We start from the raw sequence: 20,931 nt of genomic DNA, 5'->3' as shown, positions 1-20,931 counted from the left end.
GTAAAGAGACTTGCCGGTAAAGAGATTGAAATAGGTATGCGGATACTAACGATCGAATCTCGGGCAAGTAACATACCGAAGGACAAAGGGAATGACATACGGGATTATATGAATCCTTGGCACTGAGGTTCAACCGATAAGATATTCGGAGAATATGTAGGATCCAATATGGGCATCCAGGTCCCGCTATTGGATATTGACCGAGGAGTCTCTCGGGTCATGTCTACATAGTTCTCGAACCCGCACGGTCTGCACACTTAAGGTTCGGCGATGTTTTATGCGTATTTGAGTTATATGGTTGGTTACCGAATGTTGTTCGGAGTCCCGGATGAGATCATGGACGTCACGAGGGTTTCCGGAATGGTCCGGAGACGAAGATTGATATATAGGATGACCTCATTTGATTACCGAAAAGTTTTCGGCATTACCGGGAATGTACCGGGAGTGACAAATGGGTTCCGGATGTTCACCGGGGGGGCAGCCCACCCGGGGGAAGCCCATAGGCCTTAGGGGTGCCACACCAGTCCTTAGTGGGCTGGTCGGAAAGCCCAAGAGGGCCCTTGCACGGGAGATAAAGAAAATCAAAGAGAAAACAAAAAAAGGGGGAAGTGGGAAGGAAGGGAAGGACTCCACCTTCCAATCCTAGTTGCACTAGGATTGGAGGAGGATTCCTCCTCCCCCCCCTTCGGCCGAACCCTTGGGGCTCCCTTGAGCCTCAAGGCAAGGTCCCGCCCCCCCCCCCCTCCTATATATACTGAGGTATTAGGGCTGATTTGAGACAACTTTGCCACGGCAACCCAACCACATACCTCCACGGGTTTTCCTCTAGATCGCGTTTCTGTGGAGCTCGGGCGGAGCCCTGCTGAGATAGATCGCCACCAACCTCCGGAGCGTCGTCACGCTGCCGGAGAACTCATCTACCTCTCCGTCTATCTTGCTGGATCAAGAAGGCCGAGATCATCGTCGAGCTGTACGTGTGCTGAACGCGGAGGTGCCGTCCGTTCGGCACTAGATCGGAGCGGATCGTGGGACGGTTCGCGGGGTGGATCGAGGGACGTGAGGACGTTCCATTACATCAACCGCGTTTCTTAACGCTTCTTGCTGTGCGATCTACAAGGGTACGTAGATCGGAAATCCCCTCTCGTAGATGGTCATCACCATGATAGGTCTTCGTGCGCGTAGGAAATTTTTTGTTTCCCATGCGACGTTCCCCAGCAGTGGCATCATGAGCTAGGTTCATGCGTAGATGTCATCTCGAGTAGAACACAAAAGTTTTTGTGGGCGGTGAGGTGATATTTGCTGCCCTCCTTAGTATTTTCTTGATTCCGCGGTATTGTTGGATCGAAGCGGCTCGGACCGACATTACTCGTACGCTTACGAGAGACTGGTTTCATCGCTACGAGCAACCCCGTTGCTCAAAGATGACTGGCGAGTGTGAGTTTCTCCAACTTTAGTTGAATCAGAATTGACCGAGGAGGTCCTTGGATGAGGTTAAATAGCAATTCATATATCTCCGTTGTGGTGTTTACGTAAGTAAGATGCGATCCTACTAGATACCCATGGTCACCACGTAAAACATGCAACAACAAAATTAGAGGACGTCTAACTTGTTTTTGCAGGGTATGCTTGTGATGTGATATGGCCGACGATGTGATGTGATATATTGGATGTATGAGATGATCATGCTGTAATAGTTAATATCGACTTGCACATCAATGGTACGGCAACCGGCAGGAGCCATAGGGTTGTTTGTAACTAATGTTTGTGCTTGCAGATGCGTTTACTATATTGCTAGGACGTAGCTTTAGTAGTAATAGCATGAGTAGCACGACAATCCCGATGGCGACACGTTGATGGAGATTATGGTGTGGCGCCGGTGACAAGAAGATCGTGCCGGTGCTTTGGTGATGGAGATCAAGAAGCACATGATGATGGCCATATCATGTCACTTATGAATTGCATGTGATGTTAATCCTTTTATGCACCTTATTTTTCTTAGAACGACGGTAGCATTATGAGGTGATCTCTCACTAAAATTTCAAGACGAAATTGTGTTCTCCCCGACTGTCCACTGTTGCTACAGTTCGTCGTTTCGAGACACCACGTGATGATCGGGTGTGATAGAGTCAACATTCACATACAACGGGTGCAAAACAGTTGCACACGCGGAACACTCGGGTTAAGCTTGACGAGCCTAGCATGTGCAGACATGGCCTCAGAACACATAAGACCGAAAGGTCGATCATGAATCATATAGTTGATATGATTAGCATAGGGATGCTTACCACTGAAACTATCCTCAACTCACGTGATGATCGGACTTGAGCTAGTGGAATTGGATCATGAACCACTCAAATGACAAGAGAGATGTACTTTTTGAGTGGGAGTTTAGCAAGTAATTTGATTTGTTAAACACTAGTTATCTTGAACATAGTCTAAGTCCACTTTGAATATATTTGTGTTGTAGATCAATGGCTCACGCGGCAGTCACCCTGAATTTTAATACGTTCCTAGAGAAAGCTGAGTTGAAAGATGATGGAAGCAACTTTGTAGACTGGGCTCGTAATCTTAAGTTGCTCCTGCAAGCTGGGAAGAAGGATTATGTCCTTAATGCTGCGCTAGGAGATGAACCACCCGCTGCAGCTGACCAAGATGTTAAGAACGCTTGGTTAACATGCAAGGAGGACTACTCAGTAGTTCAATGTGCAGTCTTGTATGGCTTAGAGCCGGGACTTCAACGTCGCTTTGAGCGTCATGGAGCATATGAGATGTTCCAGGAGTTGAAGTTTATCTTTCAGAAGAACGCCCGGATCGAGAGGTATGAGACCTCCGATAAATTCTATGCTTGCAAGATGGAGGAGAATTCGTCTGTCAGTGAACATGTGCTCAAAATGTCTGGGTACTCAAACCGTCTAGCTGAGCTGGGGATTGAACTCCCGCAAGAGGCTATCACTGATAGAATTCTTCAATCACTGCCACCAAGCTATAAGGGCTTTGTGTTGAACTATAACATGCAAGGGATGAACAAGTAACCCGGCGAGTTATTCGCGATGCTGAAAGTCGCAGAGTGAGAACTCCGTAAAGAGCATCAAGTGTTGATGGTGAATAAGACCACTAGTTTCAAGAGGAACGGCAAAGGAAAGAAGGGTAATTCTAAGAAGAGCGGCAAGCCTGTTGCCAATCCGACGAAGAAGCCCAAAGCTGGACCTAAGCCTGAAACGGAGTGCTATTATTGCAAGGGTATGGGTCACTGGAAGCGCAACTGCCCCAAGTATCTGGCTGATAAGAAGGCGGCCAAAGAAAAATCAGGTATAATCGATATACATGTTATTGATGTGTACTTAACTAGCTCTTGTAGTAGTGCCTAGGCATTCGATACCGGTTCTGTTGCTCATATTTGCAACTCGAAACAGGAACTGCGGAATAAGCGAAGGCTGGCAAAGGATGAAGTGACGATGCGTGTGGGAAATGGTTCCAAGGTTGATGCAATTACCGTCGGCACAGTTTCACTTCAGTTACCATCAGGATTAGTTATGAACTTGAATAAATGTTATTTAGTGCCTGCATTAAGCATGAACATTATATCTGGATCTTGTTTATTGCGAGATGGTTACTCGTTTAAATCAGAGAATAATGGTTGTTCTATTTCTATGAGTAATATCTTTTATGGTCATGCACCCAATGTGAGAGGATTGTTCATATTGAGTCTTGATAGTGATAATACACATATACATAACATTGAGACCAAAAGAGTTAGAGTTAACAATGATAGTGCCATATTTTTATGGCACTGTCGCTTAGGTCATATTGGTGTAAAGTGCATGAAGAAACTCCATACAGATGGACTTTTGGAGTCACTTGACTTTGATTCACTTGACACGTGCGAACCATGCCTCATGGGCAAGATGACTAAAACTCCGTTCTCCGGAACAATGGAGCGTGCAAGTGACTTGTTGGAAATCATACATATTGATGTGTGTGGTTCGATGAGTGTGGAGGCACGCGGTGGATATCGTTATTTTCTCACCTTCACTGACGATTTGAGTAGATATGGTTATGTCTACTTGATGAAGGACAAGTCTGAAACATTTGAAAAGTTCAAACAATTTCAGAGTGAAGTCGAAAATCATCGTAACAAGAAGATCAAATACCTACGGTCATTATCGTGGGGGTGAATATCTGAGTTTCGAGTTTGGTGCTTGATATGTCTCAAACGTATCTATAATTATTGATGGTTTCACGCTGTTATCTTGCCTTGTTTGTATGTTTTATGTACCTTTTTATATCTTTTTTGGGACTAACTTATTGATTCAGTGCCAAGTGCCAGTTCCTGTTTTTTCCGTGTTTTTGACTCTTTCAGATCTGATTTTGGAACGGAGTCCAAACGGAAGAAAAACCCCGAAATGATTTTTTTCCCGAACGGAAGAAGTCCAGGGGGCTTTTGGGCCAAGCCAGGTGGGCTCCAGGGAGCCCACAAGCCCCCACTCCGCCACCAGGGGAGGCGGCGGTGGGCAGGCTTGTGGCCTCCCTGGCCACCCCCTGACCTAGGTCTTTGGCCTATAAATTCGCAAATATTCCGCAAAAAAATCAGGGGAGCCTCGAAAATACTTTTCCGCCGCCGCAAGCTTCCGTTTCTGCGAGATCTCATCTGGAGACCCTTCCCGGCGCCCTGCCGGAGGGGACTTTGGAGTTGGAGGGCTTCTTCATCATCACCATCGCCCCTCCGATGACTCGTGAGTAGTTCACTTCAGACCTACGGGTCCGCAGTTAGTAGCTAGATGGCTTCTTCTCTCTCTTGGATCTTCAATACAAAGTTCTCCATGATCTTCATGGAGATCTATCCGATGTAATCTTCTTTGGCGGTGTGTTTGTTGAGATCCGATGAATTGCGGACTTGTGATCAGATTATCTATGATATATATTTGAGTCTTTGCTGATTTCCTATATGCATGATTTGATATCCTTGTAAGTCTCTCCGAGTCTTGGGTTTTGTTTGGCCAACTAGATCTATGATTCTTGCAATGGGAGAAGTGCTTGGTTTTGGGTTCTGCCATGTGGTGACCTTTCCCAGTGACAGTAGGGGCAGCAAGGCACACATCAAGCAGTTGCCATCAAGGGTAAAAAGATGGGGGTTTTATCATTGGTTTGAGATTATCCCTCTACATCATGTCATCTTGCTTAAGGCGTTACTCTGTTCTTACGGACTTAATACACTAGATGCATGCTGGATAGCGATCGACGTGTGGAGTGATAGTAGTAGATGCAGAAAGTATCGGTCTACTTGTTTCGGACATGATGCCTATAGAAATAATCATTGCATAGATATCGTCACGACTCTGCACAGTTCTATCAATTGCTCGACAGTAATTTGTTCACCCACTGTCTACTTGCTTTCATGAGAGAAGCCACTAGTAAACACTACGGCCCCGGGTCTATTCACATCCATCGTTTACAACTCCGCTTTTACTTTGCTTTGTTACTTTGTTGCTTTCAGTTCTCACTTGGCAAACAATCTATAAGGGATTGACAACCCCTTCATAGCGTTGGGTGCAAGCTTTTGTGTTTGTGCAGGATCTTGAGATACTCCTCCGCCGGATTGATACCTTGGTTCTCAAACTGAGGGAAATACTTACCTCCGCTGTGCTACATCACCCTCTCCGCTTCGAGGGAACACCAACGCAGAAGGATTCCTGGTGTCGTCAACGTGCCCATTTCTCGCACCACTGGAAGGTCTTCTGTGCAGCAGCATAACGGACATCAGAAGCATTCCTGCGCCATTGCCGGGGATCCTTTTGAAACATCAGAAGTATTTCTGGCGCCATTGTCGAGGATCCTTTTGAAACATTAGTGCTCACTTAAGACAATGTGGAATTGTTTCACAGTTTACACCGCCTGGAACACCATAGCATAATGGTGTGTTCGAACGTCGTAATCGTACTTTATTAGAGATGGTGCGATCTATGATGTCTCTTACCGATTTGTCGTTATCGTTTTGGGGTTATGCATTAGAGACAGTTGCATTCACTTTAAATAGGGCACCATCAAAATCCGTTGTGACGACACCATACGAACTGTGGTATGACAAAAGACCAAACTTGTCGTTTCTTAAAGTTTGGGGATGTGATGCTTATGTCAAAAAGCTTCAGCCTGAAAAGCTGGAACCCAAAGCGGAAAAGTGTGTCTTCATAGGTTACCCAAAAGAGACAGTTGGGTATACCTTCTATCTCAAATCTGAGGGCAAAGTGTTTGTTGCTAAGAATGGAGCTTTTCTCGAGAAGGAGTTTCTCTCAAGAGAATTGAGTGGGAGGAAGATAGAACTTGATGAGGTTGTCGAACCTCTCATCCCTCTGGATGGTGGCGCAGGGCAAGGGGAAACCCCTGTCGTTGCGACGCCGGTTGAGGAGGAAGTTAATGGTGATGATCATGAAACTCTGGATCAAGTTCCTATCGGACCTCGCAGGTCGACGAGATCACGTACTGCTCCAGAGTGGTACAGTAATCCCGTCTTATCAATTATGTTGTTGGACAACAATGAGCCTGCGAATTATGAAGAAGCAATGGTGGGCCCGGATTCAAACAAATGGCTGGAGGCCATGAAGTCCGAGATAGGATCTATGTATGAGAACAAAGTATGGACTTTGGAAGTACTACCTGAAGGCCGCAAGGCTATTCAGAACAAATGGATCTTTAAGAAGAAGACGGATGCTGACAGTAATGTGACCGTTTATAAAGCTCGACTTGTGGCAAAGGGTTTTTCACAAGTTCAAGGAATTGACTACGATGAGAGATTCTCACCCGTAGCGATGCTTAAGTCCGTCAGAATCATGTTGGCAATAGCTGCATTTTTTGATTATGAAATCTGGCAGATGGATGTCAAAACGGCGTTCCTTAACGGTTTCCTTAAGGAAGAGTTGTATATCATGCAACCCGAAGGTTTTGTCGATCCTAAAAATGCTACAAAAGTGTGCAAACTCTAGAGATCCATTTATGGACTGGTGCAAGCATCTCGGAGTTGGAATAAATGCTTTGATGAGGTGATCAAAGCATTTGGGTTTATACAAGTGGTTGCAGAATCTTGTATTTACAAGAAAGTGAGTGGGAGCTTTGTGGCGTTTCTAATATTATATGTGGATGGCATATTGCTAATTGGAAACAACGTGGAGCTTTTGGAGAGCATAAAAGGTTACTTGAATAAAAGTTTCTCTATGAAGGACCTAGGAGAAGCTGCTTACATTCTAGGCATTAAGATCTATAGGGATAGATCGAAACGCCTCATAGGACTTTCACAAAGCACATACCTTGATAAGGTTTTGAAGAAGTTCAAAATGGATCAGTCCAAGAAAGGGTTCTTGCCAGTATTACAAGGTATAAAATTGAGTAAGACTCAGTGCCCAGCAACTGAGGAAGATAGAAAGACAATGAGTTTCGTCCCCTATGCTTCAGCCATAGGTTCTATCATGTATGCAATGTTGTGCACTAGACCGGACGTTAGCCTGGCCATAAGTATGGAAGGCAGGTTCCAGAGTAATCCAGGAGTGGCTCACTGGATGGCGGTCAAGAATATCCTGAAGTACCTAAAAAGGACTAAGGAGATGTTTCTCGTATATGGAGGTGACAAAGAGCTCGCCGTAAAAGGTTACGTCGATGCAAGCTTTGACACATATCTGGACGACTCTAAGTCGCAGACCGGATACGTATTTATTCTTAATGGGGGTGCGGTAAGCTGGTGCAGTTCCAAGCAAAGCGTCGTAGCTGATTCTACATGTGAAGCGGAGTACATGGCTGCCTCGGAGGCGGCTAAGGAGGGTGTCTGGATGAAGCAGTTCATGACGGATCTTGGACTGGTGCCGAGCGCACTGAATCCAATAACCCTGTTTTGTGATAACACGGGTGCCATTGCCTTAGCAAAGGAACCACGGTTTCACAAGAAGACCAGACACATCAAATGACGCTTCAACCTCATCCGCTACTACGTCGAGGAGGAGGACGTGAATATATGCAAAGTGCACACGGATCTGAATGTGGCAGACCCGCTGACTAAACCTCTTCCATGGGCAAAGCGTGATCAACACCACAACTGTATGGGTGTTAGATTTATTACAATGTAATTCGCATGGCGATGTGAGGGCTAGATTATTGACTCTAGTGCAAGTGGGAGACTGTTGGAATTATGCCCTAGAGGTAATGATAAATAAGTTGTTATTATAATTCCTGTATCAAGATAATCGTTTATTATCCATGTTATAATTGTGTTGAATGAAGACTTAGATACATGTGTGGATACATAGACAAAACACTGTCCCTAGCAAGCCTCTAGTTGGCTAGCCAGTTGATCAAGGATAGTCAAGGTCTTCTGACTATGTACAAGGTGTTGTCCCTTGATTACTGGATCACATCATTGGATGAATAATGTGATGGACTAGACCCAAACTAATGAATGTAGCATGTTGACCGTGTCATTTTGTTGCTACTGTTTTCTGCGTGTCAAGTATTTATTCCTATGACCATGAGATCATATAACTCACTGGCACCGGAGGAATGCTTTGTGTGTATCAAATGTCACAACGTAACTGGGTGACTATAAAGATGCTCTACAGGTGTCTCTGAGGGTGTCTGTTGAGTTAGTATGGATCAAGACTGGGATTTGTCACTCTGTGTGACGGAGAGGTATCTCAGGGCCCACTCGGTAATACAACATCACACACAAGCCTTGCGAGCAATGTGACTTAGTGTAAGTCATGGGATCTTGTATTACGGAACGAGTAAAGAGACTTGCCGGTAAAGAGATTGAAATAGGTATGCGGATACTGACGATCGAATCTTGGGCAAGTAACATACCGAAGGACAAAGGGAATGACATACGGGATTATATGAATCCTTGGCACTGAGGTTCAACCGATAAGATCTTCGGAGAATGTGTAGGATCCAATATGGGCATCCAGGTCCCGCTATTGGATATTGACCGAGGAGTCTCTCGGGTCATGTCTACATAGTTCTCGAACCCGCAGGGTCTGCACACTTAAGGTTCGGCGATGTTTTATGCGTATTTGAGTTATATGGTTGGTTACCGAATGTTGTTCAGAGTCCCGAATGAGATCACGGACGTCACGAGGGTTTCCGGAATGGTCCGGAGACCAATATTGATATATAGGATGACCTCATTTGATTACCGAAAAGTTTTCGGCATTACCGGGAATGTACCGGGAATGATGAATGGGTTCCGAATGTTCACCGGGGTGGGGCAGTCCACCCGGGGGAAGCCCATAGGCCTTAGGGGTGCCGCACCAGCCCTTAGTGGGCTAGCGGGCAAGACCAAGAGGGCCCTTGCGCGGGAGATAAAGAAAATCAAAGAGCAAAAAAAAAGGGGAAGTGGGAAGGAAGGGAAGGACTCCACCTTACAATCCTAGTTGGACTAGGATTGGAGGAGGATTCCTCCTCCCCCCCCCCCCCTTCGGCCGACCCCTTGGGGATCCCTTGAGCCTCAAGGCAAGGTCCCTCCCCCCTCCTATATATACTGAGGTATTAGGGCTGATTTGAGACAACTTTGCCACGACAGCCCGACCACATACCGCCACGGTTTTTCCTCTAGATCGCGTTTCTGCGGAGCTCGGGCAGAGCCCTGCTGAGATAGATCACCACCAACCTCCGGAGCGCCGTCACTCTGCCGGAGAACTCATCTACCTCTCCGTCTCTCTTGCTGGATCAAGAAGGTCGAGATCATCGTCTAGCTGTACGTGTGCTGAATGCGGAGGTGCCGTCCGTTCGGCACTAGGTCGGAGCGGATCGTGGGACGGTTCGTGGGACGGTTCGCGGGGCGGATCGAGGGACGTGAGGACGTTCCACTACATCAACCGCGTTTCTTAACGCTTCCTGGTGTGTCATCTACAAGGGTACGTAGATCGGAAATCCCCTCTCGTAGATGGACATCACCATGATAGGTTTTCGTGCGCGTAGGAAATTTTTTGTTTCCCATGCGATGTTCCCCAACATTGACTTGGAGGGCCCCTTTCACTTCTTCTTTTAAACAAACCTGTGAAATGAATTTTCAAAGACTTGCTAACAAGCCACTTCAAATTTTTCTTTCCCTTCCATCTTTCTCTGATTTCTAACCTACAACACTTCTCTAGCACCTAGACATCTGTTTTAGATGATTTCTCGAAGTTTTGGAAAGGTTTGAACACCTTTCTTATTTTATTTCAACCAAGACTATATTGTGTAATCAGTTTTGACCTCAAGAATTTTACAAAGGAACTCATAAGTTCCTTTGGTATCTGATCCCCAAACTCCTATCCTTTGTAGACCTTAGTATCCTCAACCCATTCCACCGAAAATATTCTGATTGCTAGTTTGAAATTTTCAAATTAGGTTTGACCCAAGTTTGACCAAAATATTCAGTTTATGTTAAAAACCTGACTTAACCATTTTCAAAAATTCTAAAATTTTGCAGACAGCCTCTAAGACCAATGAGAGGCCATCTCATAAATTTTCAGCTTCAAATAAATTTTCCTCACCTCATTTTCAACTGATCGAGCACCTGGTGTGCACTGTTCTCGTCTAATTTCAGTTTTAGTCAAAGTGCAGTGAAGTGGCTGCATCGTTTCAGGTTCAGGTTCAGAGTTGCAGCGTCAATCTCAGTAGTAACGGTGGTGGCATATCACCATTGTGCTCCGGGTCTATCCACCCTGCCGCACGGTCCCTTGGACGGTTGCGCGCGTCGGTGGTGAGCTGGCCTAAGCCAGCCAGCTCCGGGAGCAGCGCCAACGACAGCTGCCACGGCCACCATCAGCCCCTGCTGTAGAGCCGTGCCGTGTGGCACCGCCCAAGCATCCTGCGAGCTCCGCGTGTCCCGTCCCCTCCAGTGCACACCGTGATGCCCGTCGCCACGTCCCGAATGGCGCAGAGCGTGATTCGTGTTGTCATCGCGCCCAGTGAGTGCCGCACCGTCGTGTCGGGTCTCCCGTCGATGACCGCGCAACCTTAGGCCAAAAATGAGTTCCCCTTGGATTGTTGGTGCTGCCCCAGCCTGCAATCGCCTGCTAAACCTCTATGGCCACCGGAATTTATCGTCGGAGTTAAGCTCCTGCGGCACCCCTCTCGGTCACCTATAAATAGAGATCCCCCTTGCTCCCGAGCACCTCAACCACTTCAGCTCCTCCCCTCCTCCTTTTGAAACCTTGCCCGAGCTAGAGAAGAGCCTCGGGGAGGCCTTCTTCCTTGACTCCGGTCGCCTCGATCCGCTTCGGGTCTCGGCTGGATTCGCGTAGGCTCCTTGTCCAGTGAGATTGAAGTGAGCCCGACACCGCCATCCGTCGGAGTAGTGGCCGCCGTTGACGTAGTGTTCACCAATGATCAGCTCCACCTGCCACCGACGCGGAAGGACTCGATTCCGACGAGGGAAACGCTGACGTCAACTTCATCGAGCTCGATCCCGACTATGTTGAACCAGGCAAGCATGTTTGAACTTTTGATGTGTTGTTTGTTGACTAACCAATTTAATTATCATCTGCTGCATTAACTAAGCATATTGCATATTACTCAAATAAAATTCAATATGTGGCTATGATGACTTATATTATTGTGAGAGGCCGTGGATAACCTAGTCACGCGAAATGTGATAGGTTGTGGCCTAGTCATGCGGGATGCATGATCATGAGGGGATAAATTGGATAACATCATGAGGGGATAAATTGGATAACTCCAGTATTAGCCTAGATCAAGTCTTCTCAGTGTGTCACCATTATTATCATGATGCCATAGTTTTTTTGAAAGGGAATGCGGTATAGTCGATCGTAGACCTATTATCAGTTACACACTAAATAGAGGGGTCGGGATGAAGGTATCCATGGCCCTGGACTAAATCCAGACATCCAGTCAGGGGGCATGGGTGTTTCCGGTCTCGGACCGAGAGGGAGGGCACTCCCTTGTAGCGTGCGATATAAGTTTGATCACATGCTAGTCGATATTGGAGCCTCCCCGTCTTATGGTTTTCCCTGGCAGCAAAGTCCGGGTGAAGCCGGTCTTCGCGGGGGTAAAAATGGGTGTGTGCTGATTCTGAGTGTTTGCTTCTAAAATACCGTATGCGAGATTAGTCCTAGTGACTATTGAAATCCGTGGGCTATGGTAAAGATTACACCCTCTACGGAGTCAAAACTATTCGAATAGCCGTGTCCATGGTCAAGGACGGTTGGTTGACACGTCAAGTGTCGGTCTTAGAGTCGGTACATGGAGTACAAGTTTGGTTTAATAATAATGGTTATAAACATCTGACGGTAATATTAGGAAATTACTGGATGGAAACTTGGGTACTCGAAATATCCTGAAGGTTGGTTGTACCACCCGGATAATCCTTAATTCTACTTATGCCCTTTCTATGGTGTTGCCAAGACGCCCGACTGCCCGACTGTGGTTTGTTATTTATTTATGCCTTTTTTGTGGTGTCGCCAAGACGCCCGACTGTGGCTAGTTATTTATTTATGCCCTTTGTGTGGTGTCTCCAAGACGCCCGACTGTGGCTCGTTATTTTGTTATGCCTTGTATGTGTTGTCGCTTAGACGCCCGACTGCGGCTCGTTATTTTGTTATGCACTGTATGTGCTGTCGCTTCGATGCCCGACGGTGGTTGTTTACCTTACCTGTTAACCTTTCAAGGCATCACTCGATCGGCGCATTTTATTTTATGTTTGGATATTTCGGGAGGATTACCGTCCAACTTATCTACTCTAACATAACTACCATTTACCTTTCTATCATAATAAGTTTGATACTTACCCATGCATATTAAAATTTCCTACATGCACCTCATCTTTTGTGCAAACTGTTTGCGAGTAATTTTCAAAGTACTCACTAGCTTGTTGATGTGGTTAGATATGGATGAAGGAGACCTCATGGATGAAGGGTTAGATAGCGAGTCCGACGCCTAGAGGAGTCCCAGTCGTTCTTGCGATCATGGAGTTTGTCGCTGTATTATTTCACCGCTTCCGCCACCCCGAATAAATCGTCAAGCCTAACTTTGACGCTTGTCGCGTAGTAGTACTCGTCATGTTACTTCACTCTGATCTGACGTGCACCTTTCATTACGAGCAGTAGAGTTATCAATGACCACTGTAACAAATCCATCCTTGTGACACTATGGACATGTTGTAATAATTTGTAGAGCGACCTCCGCTCTACTATGTTCAATATTAAGTACTACTTGTTTCATGTATCAAGATGAGTCTATCAGTGAGGAATATTTTTCTACACTGGTGACATGCATGGTTGATTTCCAAGGAATTATATTATTTGGAAATCGGTCGTGAATACGGCTAGCTCCACTATAGCAACCCATGTACGGTGTTATCGAGTGGTTGGCCATGCGTCGTGTCCTGTTGGAATGGTCACGTTTTGTCGTATGGACCGATGACTGGCAGGAGGGGGCTCGCCGGCTTGCGGGTCGCCCGAAACCGGAGGGATAAAGATCCAGTCACGAGCCAACCGAAGTGGCTGGAGCCGGTCCGCCAGAGCCGGCACCCGAGGGGCCAAGCCTACCCCGACGTTTCTGAAAACGGGCACGAGGTGAGGCGAGGCTACCCCAGGGTTAACCCCCCGATAAGGGGTGATGAAAAAAATGAAGTGATTCACAGTTATCCATTTATACTTGATATATGGTCATTAGGCATGGCATTATATTTGTTATAGATATGGTGAGCATGAAGTTGCAATCACCATCCATGTGTGTTGAGTCCCCATAACACAAATAGAAGGTATGAGGAATTACTTTGACAGTTACAAAAATGAAGGGTTTGATTCTAGTGTGATCATTGCTAAAAGAAATCACAACTCAAATAGATGTTGAGCCATCATTTTCAGTAAAGCTTCATGCTCCCACGAAGAAGCAATTTGATGAAATTGATTATCTTAGAACCAAGATTGAGAAGGATTTTGAAGTTAATTAGTTTTTCTCTACGGTTGATAAGGCAACCAATTCATTGAAATGTGTATTCGAGGAACCCCAAATCATTCATGAACATATTTGGATTTTTAATGAGTTCGACGCCTTGAAGTTATTGAATCATTCTGAACAAATGGACAGTTGTCATAAATTTGTAAGTTCTTTCTCTTGAGATGGTTCATGTGATGTTGAATATGAATGTTATGTTGACTTTGGCCAATGGACCAATGCATGGTATGGAGATTATTTAGTTTGTGAGAGAAATTGCTTGTTATCCTAATATTTCTAGTGCACATCAGCTTGTATTTACTATGCCTGTTAGTGTGGCATCGGCTGAAAGAAAAAAAATTAAAGTAGAAATTGTTGAAGAACTACTTGAGATGTGAATTTTAGAAGAAAAATTTAATGTAATATCCTCTTTAACGTGCATGCTGATTTTGGATGCACTTGTTTTTTTGGTACAAATTTATATCTACATATGTTGATTATTATTTAGATGTTTATACTAATGGCCTGGATTGAATTCTACTTTCTCCCCGAGAAGTAAGTGACATTAGTTTTGTGACTTCTATCCCGGAGAACAAGCTTCTGACCAAAAAACTCGAGAAAGATGATGTGTTTGTGATGTGTTTGTGTTCTTAGAAGGGCTCATCCCTTTCACTAACAAGCTGGTCATGGCAATTGACGCATTCGGCAACCAAAACCCTGGTGCAATCACCACCTCGAGTGCAATGTTTGGACGAAAGTCACCAATCTCAGATGACGTCCTAGCTAAGGATTTTCAAGTGGAAAAGAATACAGCGAGTTTTAGATGGACACCAACAACTAAATCAATTAACCGTATAGTCATGATATATACCGACAAGACTTGCAGGGACGGATCCACCATGGTTCATGGGTGTACAGATGTACATCCAAATTTTTTTGCACAAAAATAATCCTATATACAGGTATAGTTTATATGACAAAAAACTAATGACCAACAGGGTGAGTAGATCATTTCGTTAGCAGCCCAATAGCCCAAGAATAGCGTTTAACTAGCATGAGTCATTTCTGATAAAATTTACTAGTGGCCAACAGGCTGAGTAGCTCATCTCATTTGTTTCACATCTACAACCCATAGCACAAATTCTTGACATGCATGATTAACGTAGCTGAGAGCCTAAATCAGAAGTCATGCTTGTTTTGCTTAGGCATGGCCTAAATATGTGGGGTACAACCAGACTACAGATTGTCATGGACTACTTGTTTTTCTTTGTAAAAGCATCTACAATCAGACGTCCCAAATCCTTCTCAAACATCCGGACGGGCCTTCCGGTCACTAACCGGTAACAAAATTTTGACTCAGCGGGCGCCTAAAATGTCTAAGATGACCGACACCCCTCATATCCATTTTAAATATGGGGCGAATATGGGGCGTCCGGGCGCGTCAAGGAACGCTCGCCATGTCGGCCTCAACCCACATATATTCTTCTCCATCTGCTCGTCGAACCAAACCCTAGCCACTTCACTTCCCTTAACTCCCATTCGCCACCCAAACCTTCGACGATCTCCAGTCTTCTCCGGCATGGCGGGTAGCGGATCTGACTTCGACTAGTCCAGATCCGTCGACTGGGGGTGTCATCCCCTACGGGTTGGAGGAGACAATACCGGTCCGATGGGATGTTAGTAGTAAAGGAGTAGTCGAACGATGAGCGTAATGCATTGTCGTGGTAGTTGGATGAGTTTGTATGGATTTGAGATACGATATTTGAGGTGTCCGGTCGTGAAAAGGCAAATTTAAGGTTTGACCGGTCAGTGTCCGCGGACTTCACTCCCATTCGCCACCCAAACTCACCTTTGACGATCTCCATTCTTCTCCGGCATGGTGGGTAGCGGATCTGACTTCGACTAGTCTAGATCCGTCGACTGGGGGTGTCATCCCCTACGGGTTGGAGGAGACAATACCGGTTTGATTAAATGTTAGTAGAAGGAGTAGTCGGACGATGAGTGTAACGCATCGTCGTAGTAATTGGATGAGTTTGTATGAATTTGAGATACGATATTTGAGGTGTCCGGTTATGAAAAGACAAATTTAAAGTTTGACCGGTAAATGTTCACGGACGCGTGCGCGGACGTTTGAGGGACCAGATTTGTAAAGTTCGTCTGAAGACGCTCTTAAAATAGAAAAAAAAATGAGCATCCAAAGTTGAATTTCTGGATCCGCCACTGAAGACTTGTGCACTTTCATTGTGCACTTTCAGATAAAAAAAATATGTGCAATGAGATTTTGTGCCTGTTGTGCAATGATAAATTAATAATATTGTGTTCTACAGTTCAAATGATGAACCTCTGTTCTTCACCTGATTATTGTATTAACTACATTGGATTATGTGCCACTAAGCTAACCCACCAAGTTCTTTTGGGAAAAAAAAAACTAAGCCAAAGTTTTTCACCCAAATTATAATCAACCCTAAGAACGAACTGAACTACTCCCTCCCATCCATATCACTTGCTGCTCAAACGGACGTATCTAGAGGTATTTCAATGGTATGTATATCTGTTTGAGCAACCTGTAATATGGATCGGAGGTTGTAAAGATTATGCTTTGGTATCTCGTCATTTTAGGTCACAACAGGTGAATCAAAAATATTCCAAGTAACAACCGTATTGATCATGTAGGACAAGAATTAAAGAAAATATCTAATTCTCACAGTCGAATGTCGACAAGGCTTGTTGAAGACTTCAGATTGCAACTGAAACCCTGCTCGTTGCAGTCACACTACTGCAGCTTTTTGAAATAACAGATGGGCAAAGATGAGCAAAGACTGCAAAGGTAAAAGGCTTTATATGATGATCAGATACTCAGCACCGACAAATTCTAGAATTCTTGACTCTGAATCCAACCATGGTCTTCAATATCCAACCCATTAGCTTTTACCACCATACACTAACATGTCCAAATGATAACCAAACATCAAGAAGAACCATGTTTGTACTAATCTTAAAACAGTACAGTAATTTTATGAAGAACTGCTTCTTAGTCCAAGATGCTCCACCAACCGAACAGGAACCACAAAGGCTCAGAAGAAATGATATGTGGCAACCGCATGCAGCAGGAGGGGCACGCCATGGCATTGGTGATGGTGCTGTGTGCGCCGTGCTGGATGCAGAGCACAACCTTGACGCAGCTGGTGACCAAGGGCTGAACACTGTCTGCACGAGCTTGGGAACTTCTTAGAACACCACAAACCAGAGTTTACCTTCGCATATGGTCTGCAATATCAATATCACAGATTAGCAATGCGAATAGACACCTGAACCCTTCATGCCATAACCCAAATGACAAAAGTAGCCATGCTAGACCTATATATGGATAGATCGATAGCCGTTGGAGACAAATCATCACATTTAGGAAGATCTCCAATCGTCAAACTTGTCAGTGAAAATCGTATCATCCGGGTGAAAACGGTAACGGCAGCGCACGTGCTGCAAAGGGGGGAGAATCAGCGTCTTGATCCTTGAACACTTCGCTCGCAGGGCTCCATCCACAACGATGTTGCAACAGTTGCGCACGCAGAGGCGCTCCAGATGAGGGCAGCCATCGATGATGGCAACCAGCTCCTCTGTCGTGATATCGCTACCGACGAGAGTAAGGTATCGCAGCTCGTGCATCATCTCAATTCCAAGTGCCCCATCGCTCTCACCCCCATATGACCCTTGCCGCAACATGAGACGCTTCAACTGCGCACATGCTCTGCTGGTGACCTCATATGCGTCACCATTAACAAATGGACATAGGGAAATGAGAAGTTCTTCGAGCAAAGGAAACTTTATTATAAGCTCAGTGAATGCTTCGTTGGAGACATGGCAATAGTCAAGGCTAAGGCTCTTGAGGGAGGGCGATCTGCGGAAAAAAGAGAAGGAGATCATAACACTGTTATGGCATTAGGGCATAACGAGATTCAACTTGTTCTTTTTTGGCAACTAGCGCAACGCCCGAGCGTTGTTATGGAATCAAAAATAATTAGTTTGTTATATTCGGTTAGTAGTATATAACAACCAATTCCCGTGCAACGTTATGAAGAAGAAACTCAACCAAGCAGGCAACATTGCATTTGTGAAAACTGCAGCGGTGGGGACACTATTGCATGATATGTTTTTTCCCCTTCTAATTGGAGAGGTCTGATAGGTTCTAGATGGATGAGGAGATTGGGATGGAGTGGGGGAGTGAACTCACCACCACTGCCACTAACTCCAATTTATAAGATAGTAGAGATGATCTACCTAAAGGCTGCAACTTTTGGCTTTATAATTTCCTGTATAAAACTAAGCATGGGGAGCAAATAATGTATTACAACAGCTAAACATCGGGTACTCATGTACTTCCCCCGTTCAGAAATACTTGTCGAAGAAATGAATAAAAATATATTTATCTAGAAGTAAAATATGTCTAGATAAATCCATTTCTCCGGTAAGTATTTTCAGACGGATGGAGTATGTGTTTTGACCTCATCTATAAAAACCACTGGTTTGACTACATTCGCTCACAAATCCCTGCACGAATCTCATCTATGTGAACTAGTTTCACTACGCCCGTTAACGAATCAGTGAGCAGTACCCAATAAATTAAGAGGCCACCCGATTTTAGCTTGAAAGAAGAACAAAACAACTACTACCTCCATTCCTAAATTTAAGACGTTTGCGCAGTTTAAATTAAAACAACAGTACTAAAACAAGAGTACCTCTCTGCGATATACTCGAGAAGCTGATCAGTAACAAACTCGCTCCCTGCGAACACCTCGAGCTCCCCTTTGGAGCGGTCCACGGCCGCTTTTGCCATTGCACACAAGACATCGCGGCTCTTTTTCTTCTTCCCTCGCAAGACATCATGGTGCTCCATGTCGACATTTCGCCATATGCTGGGTTCTTTTGCCGCCTCGACCCATGAGTGGCACACAAGGCCAGCACCCATGAGAACATCAACTGCACCAAGTTTGGCAAAGACCAAAACAAGCATGTCAGGCGGCAGCTTGGACCAGTCCCTGACGGCATCTGCCTGCACCTCCATTTCACGGGAATGACTGCAAGCAAAGGGTGGCGTCACTGGTAACCAACTACTCGGAGTGATTGATCAAGGAACAGAAGTTGGCAATTATAGGGTACCTTAGGCGGCGGCGATAGACACCCCGCGAGACGCCGTTCATCCTTTTTGGGGACCGATGGGAAGCTTAAAGCATCCTTCCGAAACGCTAGCTGGTGAAAGAGCTCTTTTTTACAAAGAAATCACCAGTGAAATCTAAATCCCCTGAATAACCTGTTTCGGGAAAAAGAAATAACAAGCAACCTCTGTGAGATTTGAGATTTCTTATCAGTTCACCAAAATGAGTGGGCCGACTGTATGACGCACTGAAATTTGAGATTTTTACAACAAAGTGCAGCTACATAACTGAAGAAATTGGTAACAAAATGCCGAGAATTCATCAAAACGCTGCTCGCAGTCACGGGAAGGCGACCTAAGTTGCCGATTTTTATCCTTTTTCGCAGCTAAAATGAGGGAAAGTCGCAATCTTTTTACCGGTGAGAAGGAGAAATTACCTGCTCAAATCAACGACGGCAAAGGAGGCAGCTTTGATCTCATCTGCGGTCCGCTCCCCGAACGCCCTCGGCCACCCGCCGCGACAGGCCCGCCGGGGCGCGCTCACGGCCACGGCGACCCGTCGCGCCTTGGAATGCCTTCCCTGCCCTAGCGAGGTCAGATCCGGCGGCGGCGCGCCCACGCCGGGTCTGGCGCCGCACGGAGGCGTCGTGTCCTCGGCGGGGATGTAAGGTCGCGCTCAGAGCAGAGGACGGCGGTGGGACCGTCGCCGGGACACCGAGAGGCGCCGCTCCCCTCGAGGTGGCCGCCGGAGGTGCGGACGCAAAAAAAAAAAAAAAAACTCGAAAACAGGTGGACACCCTATCACTACCTCTATAAAAACACGAAGTGCATAAATGCAAGGGAAACGCTTCCTAGCAAGTATGTGGGACTAATCATAATGAGAAGTAACATAAAGTAGTAACATACATATGTTATTAACTTCTATCTTTACAGTGGATAGTAACATTGAGTCTTTTATTTATTAGCCTATAGACTCAGGGGGTGTTTGTTCCCAAGGACTTTTTGGTGTAGGGACTAAAAAAAGTCTCATGTGAAACAAACGGGATGGACTTTTAGGGACTAAAACAGAGTATTTGGGACTATTTGGAGAAGTTCATATGGGAGGGTCTTTTTGAAACTTTTTGACACTTTTTTCAACAATGTCCCTACTTTTAGCATATCATTTAATAATTACTACTACATTACTAAGGGTAACATGGTCTTTTTGCATGTTATTTAATGACCTCTAGTCCCTATTTAGTCCCTCGAAACAAACGGGTAGGGACTAGGGACTTTTAAGTTGGGACTGAAAAAAGTCATGGGACTTATGAAACAAACAGGGCCTCAACTTGTCTTGGTATCCGTTATGTTACTCCTAGTATGAGTAACATGTTAAGTTACTTAATTTCTTTCTCTTCTCATTAATTAGTTGCCACATCATATTTTTTGCTTAGGTGGCATCTATGTTACTACCTATGTTACTCCCATTGTGGGTAGTCTGATAGCATACGTTTATCTGACTGGTCCCACACCGTCGATTTTTCTTTCATCTAATAGCCGAGATTGTGTCCGAAATCATTTTATTAGTTTTCAAAACAGCCTGATTTTCCATCCATAACTACTCCCGCATTATTCTCACCTACCAAACCCATATGTCCCTAGCTAAAAAAAACATGCGTCCACATCCTCATCACATGCTCCGTTGCTCCGGACCTCGCCAATCTCATCGCGGCCTCGTTCTCGCTGCCATGAACCGGCCTCCCATTTTCCCGTGAGACTCACCACGCACGTGCGCCGTCCCATCTAGTTGTTGCGGCCGGTAGTAGCCACGACGCGCATGACGAGCGAGCTCGCAGTCCATGGTCCGTCCCGGTCATCTACAC

The 20,931-nt window shown here is 45.4% G+C and overlaps 1 protein-coding gene across 2 annotated transcripts; it reads right to left on the bottom strand.

The window, feature by feature from the left end:
- Positions 1 to 16,822: 16,822 nt before the first annotated feature.
- On the bottom strand, positions 16,823 to 19,916 carry LOC123429639 (putative F-box/LRR-repeat protein 23). Of its 2 annotated transcripts, XM_045113656.1 has the most exons (5): positions 19,507 to 19,916; positions 19,075 to 19,225; positions 18,654 to 18,992; positions 17,275 to 17,815; positions 16,823 to 17,184 (listed from the first exon to the last, which is right to left on the bottom strand). In XM_045113656.1, the coding sequence occupies exons 2-4, from the start codon at positions 19,113 to 19,115 to the stop codon at positions 17,320 to 17,322; spliced, it is 876 nt and encodes a 291-aa protein (XP_044969591.1). In that variant the 5' UTR covers positions 19,116 to 19,225; positions 19,507 to 19,916; the 3' UTR covers positions 16,823 to 17,184; positions 17,275 to 17,319. The 2 variants fall into 2 exon arrangements, with proteins under 2 accessions (XP_044969591.1, XP_044969592.1); XM_045113657.1 differs by lacking the exon at positions 17,275 to 17,815.
- Between the last annotated feature and the right edge of the window lie 1,015 nt (positions 19,917 to 20,931).

The sequence above is a fragment of the Hordeum vulgare genome, chromosome 2H (assembly GCF_904849725.1).
Source record: "Hordeum vulgare subsp. vulgare chromosome 2H, MorexV3_pseudomolecules_assembly, whole genome shotgun sequence".
Taxonomy (NCBI): domain Eukaryota; kingdom Viridiplantae; phylum Streptophyta; class Magnoliopsida; order Poales; family Poaceae; genus Hordeum; species Hordeum vulgare.
This window is presented reverse-complemented; position numbering and strand designations above follow the sequence as displayed.

Coding starts and splice junctions, on each gene's coding strand:
- LOC123429639 (XM_045113656.1), bottom strand. CDS start 19,115: ATGAACGGCGTCTCGCGGGGTGTCTATCGCCGCCGCCTAAG. Junction 18,993..19,074: donor GTCTATCGCCGCCGCCTAAG/GTACCCTATAAT, acceptor CTTTGCTTGCAG/TCATTCCCGTGAAATGGAGG. Junction 17,816..18,653: donor CTCGAGTATATCGCAGAGAG/GTACTCTTGTTT, acceptor TTTTTTCCGCAG/ATCGCCCTCCCTCAAGAGCC.